The sequence below is a fragment of the Phacochoerus africanus genome, chromosome 3, assembly GCF_016906955.1.
Source record: "Phacochoerus africanus isolate WHEZ1 chromosome 3, ROS_Pafr_v1, whole genome shotgun sequence".
Taxonomy (NCBI): Eukaryota; Metazoa; Chordata; class Mammalia; order Artiodactyla; family Suidae; genus Phacochoerus; species Phacochoerus africanus.
The window spans coordinates 27,434,233-27,447,871 of NC_062546.1; the positions used below are offsets into that span (position 1 = coordinate 27,434,233).

A 13,639-nucleotide genomic window follows, 5' to 3' on the forward strand; every position below is an offset into this window, starting at 1 on the left:
AAGGGAGCTCCAAGGCCTGCTCCAGCTGGTAGGAGACAACCAACACCTGGCAGTAGGTACACCTATTGGCTAGGGGTTCTGGAAACATCTGAGCCATGGGTAGCCTTGACAAAGAAGGCAGCCCCTTCCTAAGACATATGAGGAAAGTCTCTTAGGTCCCTTGAGGTCAGAGAGGGCATCTTTCCATGTTTTTATCTCCAGGACTTAACACTGAGACAGGCACAGAGTTAAGTACTAATAATCATGTCCTCAAGAGAGGTCTCCAAATGTCTTTTTCTTTAAGCCTGAAATTCTAAATGGAGAATTACTTGAATTAGAATAAAATGACTGCTATGTACGAACACACATGCCAGACGCTGCACTGAGTGCTACACATTACTTGAGGCAAGTTTTGTACGCCTTAGCAAGAACTATGGTGCTGTCTCTGCTTCTCTTCGGGCTGGAGGTAATCACTCGCTCTATTAATTAAAAGCAGAGCAGATTACAGAAGCCATGAGAGAGAGAAGGGGCTATCTAGAAATCAAGGAGAGCCACCTCTGAAGCCTGACTACATGGATTCCAAGTCTAGCTTAGCCATTAATTAACAATATAACCAGAGGCAAGTCACTTAACCTGTAAAATGGGAACAAATACCACAACTAACTCTCCTGGGCTATTAAAAGTATTAAATAAGCTAGTATGTACATAAACTATGTACAATGGTGTCCAGCACGCAGTATGTGCTATGTAAGGGTTAACTGCTATTATCATACGAAAAGATCTGGGTTCCCCTTGGGGACAGGAGGACAGCAGTGTGAGAGAAGGCCTTACCCAGATTCTCTGCCTTGTAGGTTATCTTGCTGGGCTGGCAGAAGGGCAGTGAGTAGTACTCATAAGGTAGCTGGGTTCGAGAGCTGGTGAGCTTCACAGCCTAGTGGGAGAAGAGAGGCCATTATTCCTCAACCCAGAAACCCAGATGACTGTTTCCATAATCCTCCTCGGTACCCACTCATCTTTAGCACACTTGGACCGCAGCAGACACAACTCTGGTATATTACATACTATACTGCCTACAGTTCTAAATTACTTTACATTTCCTTAGTTTTAGACTACGTTATAGATTTTGTGTAAAATCACAACCAAATTCAGTACATACTCAAAGTCCTTAACATGCTGCTATCTTTGACCCTAAAATTTCACTTCTGGGTATTTTTCCTAAGGAAATAACTTCAAATGAGGAAAACATTTCAGGAACGAAGAGCTCACTCCTCATTCCTAACCACAGTGGTCTTTTGCCTCTAGTTCCCTGAGCGTGACCACGTCTCTCCTGCCTCAGGCTTTGGATCTGTGGCTCCTCTCTGTCCGACTGACTCCTCCTGACATTCAGGTCCCAGCTTAGATCCCCTCACCTTGAGTCCTTTCCTAATCATCTTATCAGAGGAATCCCCCCATCTTCTCTATTTCAACATTCCTAGTTTTCTTTGCAGTATGTCTGATAAAACATAATTATTTTGTGTATCTTTTTTATTTTTAAAGAAATCAGTCTCCGCCCACTACAATTTAAGATTTAAACTCCGTGAGGGCAAGGACTATATGTGTCCTGCTCACATATGTAATGCCAGTGCCTACAGACCCGGGCACACAGTAGGTGCTGACTAAATGTTTTGCAAAATAAGAAAAGAGAGAAAAAATTGAAAAACAGCTAAAAGCCCCCAAATGGGAAATTGGTCAATAAACCATAAGATATTCATTCAACTAAATATTATACAACCATTAAAAATGAAGTTTAAGGAGTTCCCATGGTGGCTCAGTGCTAACAAACCCGACTAGTATCCATGAGGACTCGGGTTCAATCCCTGGCTCCGCTCAGTGGGTTATGGATCCGGCTTTGCCATGAGCTGTAGTGTAGGTCACAGACATAGCTCAGATCCTGCATTGCTGTGGCTGTGGTGCAGGCTGGCAGCTACAGCTCTGATTAGACCCCTAGCCTGGGAACTTCCATATACCACGGGTGCGGCCCTAAATATACAGGAAAAAAAAAGAAGAAGTTTTAGCCTCGGGTGCGGCCCTAAAAAGACAGAAAAAAAAGAAGTTTAAGAAGAACATAAAGGAGAACATTTAGGAAGCACATAGAATATAGCTCCAGAAACAGTGACAGCCACAGACAACTCCCTAAAACATGGATAAAAGAGAACCAATCATAACACTGCAAAAAAATTTTTTTAAGTGTATTCTTGTTTTGTTTTGTTTTGCTTTATCTAGGGCAGCTCCCACGGCATGTGGAGGTTCCCAGGCTAGGGGTCGAATCGGAGCTGTAGCCACTGGCCTACGCCAGAGCCACAGCAACGTAGGATCCGAGCCGCGTCTGTAACCTACACCACAGCTCACGGCGACGCCAGATCCTTTAACCCACTGAGCAAGGCCAGGGATCGAACCTGCAACCTCATTGTTCCTAGTCAGATTCGTTAACCACTGTGCCACGACGGGAACTCCATAAAGTGTATTTTTTTTTTTTGTCTTTTGTCTTTTCAGGGCCTCACCTGGGGCATATGGAGGTTCCCAGGCTAGGGGTCTAATAGGTGCTGTAGCCTCCAGCCTACGCCACAGCCACAGCAAGGCCAGATCTGAGGAGCATCTGCGACCTACGCCACAGCTCATGGCAACACTGGATCCTTAACCCACTGAGTGAAGCCAGGGATCTAACTCGCAACCTCATGGTTCCTAGCAGGATTCATTTCCGCTGTGCCATGACGGGAACTCCTAAAGTTTATTCTTATTTTAAAAAATTTTATTGAAGTTTAGTTGATTTACAATGTTTTAATTTCTGCTACATAGAAAAGTGACTCAGTTATACATGTATATATTATTTTTCATATTCCTTTCCATTATGGTTTATCACAGGATATTGAATACAGTTTTCTGTGCTATACAGTAGAACCTTGTTGTTTTATTTTTTATTTTTTTGGTCTTTTTGCCTTTTCTAGGGCCGCTTCCAAGGCATATGGAGGCTCCCAGTCTAGGGGTCTAATTGGAGCTGTAGCCGTCGGCCTTCACCACAGCCACAGCAATGCAGGATCCGAGCCAAGTCTTCGACCTACACCACAGCTCACGGCAACGCTGGATCCTTAACCCACTGAGTAAGGCCAGGGATCGAACCTGAAACATCATGGTTCCTAGTCGGATTCATTAACCACTGAACCATGACGGGAACTCCCTTGCTGTTTTAAATTTAATGCAACTAAAATCATCTTTGCTATTTAAGAACTACTGACCATTCCTCACACACCATCTGAAAATACAAATAATTTTTAGAATCCAGGTCTACAATCCTTATTTACAACCCCTGCTTTGGAATTAGGAATTTGTCATATATATATATATTTTTTTTTTTCTTCTTTTTTTTTCAGGCCATAGGTGCAGCACATGGAAGTTCCCAGGCTAGGGGTCAAATTGGAGCTACAGCTGCTGGCCTACACCACAGCCACAGCAATGCCAGATCCGAGCCACATCTGCAACCAGCTTGTGGCAATGCTGGATCCTTAACCCACTGCGCGAGGCCAGGGATTGTGAACCTCCAACCTCATGGATGCTAGTCGGGTTCACTTCTGCTGTGCCACAATAGAACTCCAGTTTTTCTAATTTTAAAAGGGCAGTGTGGTACAGTACACCATAGGTTTTATAACACCCCCACCTGGGTCTGGAGCAGTATCCCACATTCAATGACTATTTGTATAAGGAAATGCAAAAATTCATACTAAGTGGGATAAATAAAGTCAAATAAACAGTTCAGTTCAGATTTTGCCTACAATGAGTTTAGAAAAACTCTGGGTTTCAGAGCTTTTTAGATGTCAGACTGAGGGACTGAGGATCTCCAATAGGAATTTCATGAACTGCTTGAGGCAAAATGACCGCAAAGTTGTATCTGCTTTAACAGCCTGTTATTTTGTGTTTCATAGCATTCTCTCCTGCTGGACAATCAAAAAAGAACCAACATCACAAAGAGACTGAATCTCAGCTTACGGGCCCTCCCACCCTTCTCTTCCCACCCCAGGTGTACACTCTCCCACGTCTAGCTTGGCAGGACTGAAGCGAGAGCTACCTCGTCCTCCCCCTGCCACAGCTTTGCTCTGGAGGGGGCTTCCGGCAGAGACACTGGGAGGAAGGGTACTGCTGTGGTTAAAAGCTGGGCTCTGAACTAACCCCTAAGTCTTCCGCACAACCCAACCTTGGGCAAGGTTGGATGACTTCCTTGGGCCTCAGTTTCCATAACTGTAAAATGTCCAGTAAATTTGTAAAACACACATTATCTGCCTCAGAGGGCTCTTGGAGGGCATCTTGAGCTAAGCCGGGCATAATGCCTGGCATGTAAATAATCCTCAATAAACGTTACTTTAATTATTGTTCCCCAAATTATAAGCCTGATTTCCAAGGAAGAAGGATGCACACAGCAATGGGACACATGGGATGATGCATTTACTTGTTACTACCACATTCTTTTTTTTTTTTTACTTCAAACAGAATTTTAATTTATTACAATCAAAAATACAAACATATAAAGTATATATATAGCACATTTAAGCAGAATCAGTTCAATAATCCAAATCAAAACCTCTTCTATCAGAGTTCCCTTTGTGGCGCAGTGGTTAACGAATCCGACTAGGAACCATGAGGTTGCGGGTTCAGTCCCTGCCCTTGCTCAGTGGGTTAACGATCCGGCGTTGCCGTGAGCTGTGGTGTAGGTTGCAGACGCGGCTTGGATCCCGCGTTGCTGTGGCTCTGGTGTAGGCTGGTGGCTACAGCTCTGATTAGACCCCTAGCCTGGGAACCTCCATATGTCGTGGGAGCAGCCCTAGAAAAGGCAAAAAGACCAAAAAAAAGAAAAGAAATATAAAAAAATAAATTAGGCAAAAGAAAGCATCTAATGCCCTGAACAAGCATGACGTGTAGCAATTTATAATTCTGCAAATGCCTAAAAGCACAGGTACACGGCAGCACGTCACGTGGATGGCCCTTTGTGGTCTTCTGGTCTTCCACTCCCCTTCTGAACACTGTGAGGCTTTCAGGACGAAAACTTTATTTTCACACACCCTCACTGCTTTGCTTTTGCACAGACCAGCAAAGACATGGTTCCTATCAACATTACCTCATGGTAATGAGGTAATACACGTACATTTATTTTAGGAGTAGAATTTATTTTCATAACTTTGTAAGTTTTGCCAGTCCTTTTAACATAATCACTAAGGTTTTAAAGGACTACTTAAAAACTTCAAGTACATGTTATTTTGCTTATGGGAGACCAACGTGGTAGTCAAGAAGCTAGGATTTATGGAAGCGTTAGAATGCCAAGGACCCTACACTGTAAACACTGCACAGAAAAACACACTAAGAAAAGTATACCAAATTATTAGGAGTGGTGATGTTTGGGTGATGGCAGAGGGGCGTCCCTTTAGTTGGAACCCCGGTGCAAGGCAACACTCCTTCCCTGGAGGCAGCCCATATCCATTGGCTGGTTTGGGGAGGGATACAGAGAGCTGGTCCTCTTGCCTCAACGTGGGACAACTGAAGTGCCAGCCACTCCTGTTTCAGAGTTTCCCTTGGGACTCTGCTTTATCACAGTGCACTGTCTTCCTCTGTCTAGTCTTCTTCCCTCTCTCCCTCCCAAGTGCTGATCCTGAGAGCCTCGTCAATAAATCTCTTGCACCTAATCTCCACCTTAAGTTTGTTTCCTGGGAAACTGATCCAAGAAGACCCACCCAACTCCCAGCTCTGTTTGGGAATCTGAGAATGCCACCGAGAGCCCGCTGTTATAGAGACATCAACACAGGTGCCAGCCTGCCTACTGCCCTTGATCAACCGTATTTTAAGTGACTCTTCCATAACCCCTGTCACAGTTGACTGGCCCACAGGTGGGCATCTGGGCCAGAAAAGTGAGGTGGCCCAGTTGCATGGCTTCTCTCTATGCTTTGGTTTAGGGCAAGGCTTTCCAAACCCTAATCATCCACGTGCCAACTTGCCTCATCTACTCACCACTTATTTCTACTTATTTCTATGTGGATATGATCCATTTTTAGGTAAATACATTTATTTAACAAGCAAACATTTCACCGCTATTAAATATGGAAAACCAACAATGGCAGCCATGAAATTGTGAATGAAGTACTGGCTATAACTTCTAGTATAATTAAAAGAAAATAGTTATTAAAATAAAACATACTTATCAGCCACTTAAAATCATCTCCTATACCACCACTCAGATGTGCAGAGCACAGTTTGGAAACACTGAACTGGAGAATCCTGGCAGAACTAAAATTGAAAAAATAGAGGTCCTAATAGGCTATGTATACCCAGATGATAGAAGTATGCAGAAAAAGCTGGTAACAGAGAGGAGGACGGAGCAGACGAAAGAGGGAGACAGAGATGTCACAGAGGAGGAGGTGGGTCGAGAGAGACAGAGACACAGAAAGAGATGGAGACAGACAGACACAGAAGTGAGTGCGTGAGAGATGTGAGACGTGTGTGAAAGTTAAAGTGAGAGAGAAACAGACATGGAACCAGAAACAGAGACAGAGCCAGAGATAAAGAGGAAGATAAAGAGGGACACAGAGAGGGGGGACACTCACACAGGCAGAGAGGCAAAGAGCAAGGCGGAGAGGCAGATGTCTTGGAACTGCGGGGTCCAGAGAGCACCACTTCCAGTCTGAGCTGCAGTCAGCAAGCCCTCTTCCTCCCAGGCTAACCAGGCTGGTCTATGTTCTCCGCAGCCGCAGAAGGGACCAGCTCACCAGGCTGCGCAGCACAGAGGCTCCCACAGTCCAGGAATGCACTTACCTTGATTTCTACAGGGTCGTTCTGGTGGAAGTTGATTGGTGCGACCCCAGGAACATAGAAGGCGCCTGTATCACACGTGAGAGAGAGAAGCAGCAGGGACCACGGGAACCAATCCTGCTTGGAAGAGAGGCAGCAGTTGTAATGGGGAGGAAGTGAACATCCCTCTGGGGCAGGTCAACTCATAGCACCTTCCCATCTGATTTAACTGACCCAGTCTCACCCCCACTTTGAGAAGCTTGAGGCCTCCTACATGTCCCCAAGAGGGCTATGAGGCACTGATACTGCATTTCCAGAATGAGCCACAAACTGAGTGAAGGGCAGATGTAACACAGGAGCACATCTCCCCACTTCTGGGCCAATGTTCCTTTAACCATTTCACATCTATCACTCCCCTTCAGGGCTAGCAGGAACTGAAGCTCCACAATGGCCCATTAATTCCCATTTCTTTACACAGCCACAGGCTCACTTTGTCAGGAAGCTCCCTCGTGATCAATATATTTTCCTATAAGCCATCCTAACCCACTGCCTCCCATTCTCTGCCTCCTCAGTCCACCTACACCAGCCTCCTTGTTGTCTCTTGACAGCAAACTTTCTCCACCCCTCAGGGCCACCTCCTTTACTGTTCCCTCTGCCAGAATGCCCTTCCCACAGATGCCTGCCTGGCTCATGTCTCACTCCTTATTTCATTCAGGTCTCTCTCAAATGTCACTTTCTCAGAGAAGCCTGCACTGACTAGCCCATCTAAAATGGCATCCTCGGGTTCAACATCACTCATTATTAGAAAAATGCAAATCAAAACCACTATGAGGTAACAGCTGTGGTGTAGGTCGAAGCTGCGGCTCGGATCCTGAGTTGCTGTGGCTGTGGTGTAGGCCGGCAGCTGTAGCTCTGATTAGACCCCTAACCTGGGAACCTCCATATGTTGCAAGTGTGGCCCTAAAAAGCAACAAAACAAAACAACAACTAGGTTAAAAAAGTTTTGAAAAAGTAAAATCTATACAGTAAATAATTCCAACAGCACAAATGGGTATACCACGAAAAATAAATCTTTTTCCCGCTTCAGCTCCCTATAGACAACTTCCAGCTCCAGTTCCTTCAAAAACATTCTGGAGATATTCTATGCGTGTACAAAGGGAAGTGTTTGGTAGTATCGGTTTGCCTTGATACAACAATGACAAACAGGTTTTTATTCTTTCTGTGACAGAAGGCCTACCGACTGTGTCTGGTTACAGCATCTGATTTCCTCTCCATCAGCTGGAAAATTTCCTCCACTTGATCAGTCATCAAAGATTCTAGCTTTCCTTCTTTGCTAGGCCTCACTGGGCAGTCCTCAGATTGTGAGTGCTCTGTGTGGAGAAATAAATCTTGTCCTTTCTTTTCCTATAATTCCTCTCTGTACCCTAATTCTAGCTAACTAAAATGACAGAAAGATAAATCCTGTACTACTGGCATAAACTGTCACCCAAAAGTTCAGTTCCCTTGTAGCTCAGCAGATTAAGGACCCAGCGTTGCCACTGCTGTGATTCAGGTCACCGAAAACAGACAATCCTCATTCATAGATATTATCAACAAACCACAAATCAATTTATCTTAGAGGAAGGGTCAACAAATAAAAAATGGCAAAAGGTTATTTCCATAATAAGCTAGAATCTCTGAATGATACAAAGTGGCAACCAAAAGCAATTCAGAAATTCAGTTTAGGAGTTCCCGCTGTGGCACAGTGGAAACAAATAGGACTAGTAACCATGAGGTTGCGGTTTGATCCCTGGTCTCACTCAGTGGGTTAAGGACCCGGCATTGCTGTGAGCTGTGGTTTAGGTTGCAGATATGGCTCAGATCTCAAGTTGCTGTGGCTGTGGCTGGCAGCTGTAGCTCAGATTCCACTCCTAGCCTGGGAACCTCCATATGCTGTGGGTGTGGCTCAAAAAAAGAAAAAAAAGAAAAAAAAGAAAAGAAAAGAAAAGAAAAAAAAAAAGGACATTTACTTTAGAATGAATGACTACACTAAGATGATACTGTTAGGGTTTTTTGTTTGTTTGTTTGTTTGTTTATTTTTAGGGCCAGACCTGCAGCATATCACTGCATTACGGGAACTCCCTATGTAGTCATTATATTTCTTTTTTTTTTGTCTTTTGGCTTCTCTAGGGCTGCTCCCATGACATATGGAGGTTCCTAGGCTAGGGGTCTAATCGGAGCTGTAGCCGCCGGCCTATACCAGAGCCACAGCAAGGCCAGATCCGAGCCATGTCTGTGACCTACACCACAGCTTACAGCAGCGCTGGCTCCTTAACCTACTGAGCGAGGCCAGGGATTGAACCTGCAACCTCATGGTTCTAGTTGGATTTGTTAACCACTGAGCCATGACAGGAACTCCTTTTTTTTTTTTTTTTTTTCTTGGTTATGGCTACAGCATGTGGAAACTCCCAAGCCAGGGGTCAAACCCAAGCCACAGCTGTAACCAGAGCAACAGTGGTGATGTTGCCAGGTCCTTAACCTGCTGGACCACGAGGGAACTCCAAAAATGGTGATATATTTCTTGAGTGGGACTATTCAAGCTTCAGGCTTAAGTAGAAAAAGAAGGGGATAGATTTGGCCCTCTTTTTCAAGTTATGTTTGAGAAAATGAGGCAATGTTTTCCTTTTTGGTATATCTGTATCTTCCAGTTTTTCTTAAGGAAGTATACATATTTATACCACTTAAGAAATATAAAAAAAGGAGTTCCCATCATGGCGCAGTGGTTAATGAATCTGACTAGGAACCATGAGGTTGCAGGTTCGATCCCTGGCCTCCCTCAGTGGGTTAAGGATCCAGCGTTGCCATGAACTGTGGCGTAGCTCAGACACGGCTTGGATCTCATGTTGCTGTGTCTCTGGTATAGGCTGGTGGCTACAGCTCTGATTAGACCCCTAGCCTAGGAACCTCCATATGTCGTGGGAGCAGCCCTAGAAAAGGCAAAAAGACCAAAAAAAAAAAGAAAAGAAATATAAAAAAATAAATTAGGCAAAAGAAAGCATCATTGTTCTGAACACCTAGATTAGAGCAATTCTAGCTTGATATGGAAGGAACTCCACCCGGGGCCTCAAGATGCCCTTCCATCAGCACATTCCAACTTTTCTTTCTAAGTCTTCAGGAAGACCCTAAGTTTGTCCCTGCCCTTGGTGAGCAGATTCGCTCAGGTGAATCTGCCTTCAAGTCTTTTCTCAGGCTGTTTCTGACACTTGCCCTCACCTTATTCAAGTCCTATCTACCCTTGGAGGTCCAGTTGAAGGGTTTCTTCCTTCAAGAATCCCTCAGATCCCCATACGGGGAATTCTTCTCTCCCTTCCTTATTTTTCAAGGCACTCTGTAAATATCTCTATGATGACACTAGAGTCAAAAATTGTAAACTACCCAACTTCTAAATGAACTTTCACATCTATACATGTTCAAAGACATCTGCTTCAGTTATTTGATAAATGTTTAAATCTGTACAGGTTTAAGGCCCTACTATAGCACTTTTCATGTTATATTATAGTTTTAAGTATCTGCCATCTCTCCACCTGCACTCATCAATTGTGTAGCTTTGCTGATGTTGAGTACTCAATAAATCTTTATCAAACAAATTAATAATAGGCATCAAGCAACCTCTGATCTATAAAAATAGAAAACCATTCACATACAGGTTGAATATATGCTTCTCTCTCTTTTTTTTTTTTTTGGTTTTTTAGGGCTGCACCTGCAGCATATGAAGGATCCCAGGCTAGGGGTCAAATCAGAGCTGTAGCTGCTGTTCTACACCACAGCCGTATCAATGTCAGATCGGAGCCATGTCTGTGACCTACATCACAGATCACAGCAATGCCAGATCCTTAACCCTCATGGATCCTAGTCACATTTGTCTCTGCTGAGCTGCAATGGGAACTCTGAATACTATGGTTCTTAATCTTTGCTATATTCCCCTTGATAAGTGTTTTTTTTTCAAATTCCCAAATTTAAGGAGTTCTTGACACCTCCGACCTTTCCACTTAAAACCGCGGACCTAGTCTGAGACTCCCTGAGACATCTATTACCCCATAATTGATACCCTATCTGTACATCGAGGAGAGTGGTGCTTAACCCTGATGCACATTAGAATAATCTGGGAAATAAGTGGATTAAATTCCCAATCAAAATGCATAGAGTGGCTGAATGGATTAAAAAAAAAGATCCAGCAATATGCTGCCTGCAAGAGACATACTTAAGATCTAAAGACACACATAAAGTGAAGGGATAGAAAATGATATTCCATGTAAATAATAATAACTAAAAGAAAGCAGGAGCAGCTATACTTATATCAGACAAATTAGACTTTTAGTAAAAAACTGTGCCTAGAGACAAAGAAGGTCATTATATAATGACAAAGGGTCAATTCAACAGGAAGATAAAACAATTATAAATATACATGCTCCTAATATCAGAGCACCTAAATATATAAAGCAAATATTGGCAGATCTGAAGGGAGAAACTGAGAGCAACACAATAGTAGTAAGGGGCTTTAATATCTCACAATAACAGATGGAATATCCAGACAGAAAACCAATAAACAGCTGACTTGAACACTATAGGCCAAACATACAGACATATAATAGAGAAGCTTCTACTCGAAAGCAAAAGAATTACACATTCTTCTCAGGTGTACATGAAACATTCTTCAGGACAGAACACATGTTAGTTCACAAAATAAGTCTTAACAACTTTTAAAGAGAGTATAATCATTCCATGTATCTTTTCTGACCACAAAGGGATGAAACTAGAAATCAATAACAGAAAATGAGAAAATCTGCAAATACTAAACAACACCCTCGTGGATCAAAAAGGAAATTGAATGATAATTTTAAAGTACCTTAAACAAAAAAAAAGAAAGAAAGAAAATAGAAAATACCAAAATTTACAGAATGCAACAAAAGCGGTACTAAGAGGGATGTTTATAGTGATAAATGCCTACCTTAAAAAACAAACAAACTCTGGGGAATTCCTGTTGTGGCTCAGCAGGTTAAGAACCTGAGTAGTATCCATGATGATTCAGGTTTGATTCCTGGCCTTGCTGAGTGGGTTAAGGATCCCGTGTTTGCCACAAGCTGCAGTGTGAGTTGCAGATGTGGCTCAAATCCCTTGTTGCTATGGCTGTGGTGCAGGCTGGCAGCTGCAGCTCTGATTCAACCTCTAGCTTGGGAACTTCCAAATGCCACAGGTGCAGCCCTTAAAAAAAGGTGGTGGGCGGAGTTCCCTGTTGTGGCGCAGTGGTTAACGAATCCGACTGGGAACCATGAGGTTGCGGGTTCGGTCCCTGCCCTTGCTCAGTGGGTTAACGATCCGGCGTTGCCATGAGCTGTGGTGTAGGTTGCAGACGCGGCTCGGATCTCGCGTTGCTGTGGCTCTGGCGTAGGCCAGTGGCTACAGCTCCGATTCGACCCCTAGCCTGGGAACCTCCATGTGCCGCCGGAGCGGTCCAAGAAATAGCAAAAAGACAAAAAAAAAAAAAAAAGGTGGTGGGGAACCCCAACCAAAATCTGGAGTTCTCTGGAGTTCCCTGGTAGCCTAGCAGGTAAGGACTCAGCATTGTCACTGCTGTGGCTAGGGTTTGATCCTTGGCCTGGGAACTTTTGTATGCCATGGGTATAGCCAAAACAAACAAACAAACAAAACCCAAAAAAACCCCAAACAACCTAACTTTACAAATCAAGGAACTAGAAAAAGAACAAACTAAGCCCAAATTAGCAGAAGTAAGAAAACAGTAAAGATTAGAGTAGAAATAAATGAAAAATAGATTTAAGGGAGTTCCTGTCGTGGCACAGCAGAAACGAATCTGACTAGGAACCATGAGGTTGAGGGTTCGATCCCTGGCCTCACTCAGTGGGTTAAAGATCCGGTGTTGCCGTGAGCTGTGGTGTTGGTCACAGACATGGCTCAGATCTGGCGTTGCTGTGGCTCTAGCATAGGCTGGTGGCTACAGCTCTCGATCTCTAGCCTGGGAACCTCCCTATGCCACTGGTGTGGCCCTAAAAAAGACAAAAAGACAAAAAAAAAACCCAACATTTAAAAACAAGAAAAAATAATAGAACTGTGTTGGTTTTTTTGAAAAGATGAAATTGACAAACACTTAGCAATGCCAAAGAGAAAAAGAAAAACTCAAAATCAGAAATGAAAGAGGAGACATTATAAAAGACGTCTAAGAAATAAAAAAAGGATCATAAGGATCTACTGTGAACAATTATAGGTCAACAAACTGAATAAAGAACAGGAGATTGAATGGGCGATCAAAAACCTCCCAACAAAGAAAAGTCCAAGACCAGACAGTTTGAATGGCAAATTCTAACCAACATTCATAAAAGAGTTAATACCAATCCTTAAACTCTTCCAAAAATACAAGAGGGAACCCTTCCAAACTCATTTTATTTATTTATTTTTAAAGTAGAATATGTATTTATTTTCATCTTTTTAGGGCAGCACCCAGAGCACATGGAAGTTCCCAGGCTAGGGGTCAAATTAGACCTGTTGCCGCTGGCCTAGACCACAGCTATAGCAACACGAGGTCTGAGCACTATCTGCAACCTATACCATAGCTCACAGCAATACCGGATCCTTAACCCACTCATCAAGGCCAGGGTTTGAACCTGTATCCTCATGGATACTAGTCAGATTCTTCCTGCTGGGCCGTGATGGAAACTCCCCAAACTCATTTTATGAGGCCAGCATCACCCTGATACCAAATGAAAACTATAGGTTAATATTCTTGATGAACACAGATACAAAAATCCTCAATAAAATACCAGCAAATTGAATTTAACATCTCACTAGAAGAAGCATACACCAA

General features: G+C 43.4%; 1 protein-coding gene across 3 annotated transcripts in view; it reads right to left on the reverse strand.

The window, feature by feature from the left end:
* TM9SF4 (transmembrane 9 superfamily member 4) overlaps positions 1-13,639 on the reverse strand; it is a 56,689-nt gene that overhangs the window by 28,297 nt on the left and 14,753 nt on the right. Inside the window, exons 1-3 of one of the 3 annotated variants that reach the window (XM_047771358.1) lie at positions 8,021-8,043; positions 6,808-6,921; positions 811-910 (exon numbers count right to left, since the gene is read on the reverse strand). Coding sequence is in view for 1 of the 3 variants with exons in the window: in XM_047771357.1 (XP_047627313.1) it covers positions 811-910; positions 6,808-6,921 (214 nt within the window). In the remaining 2 variants the exon portion in view is untranslated. Of the gene's footprint in view, positions 1-810; positions 911-6,807; positions 6,922-8,020; positions 8,044-13,639 lie in introns of those variants that run through there. The other 2 variants (XM_047771357.1, XM_047771359.1) reach the window with 2 other exon arrangements.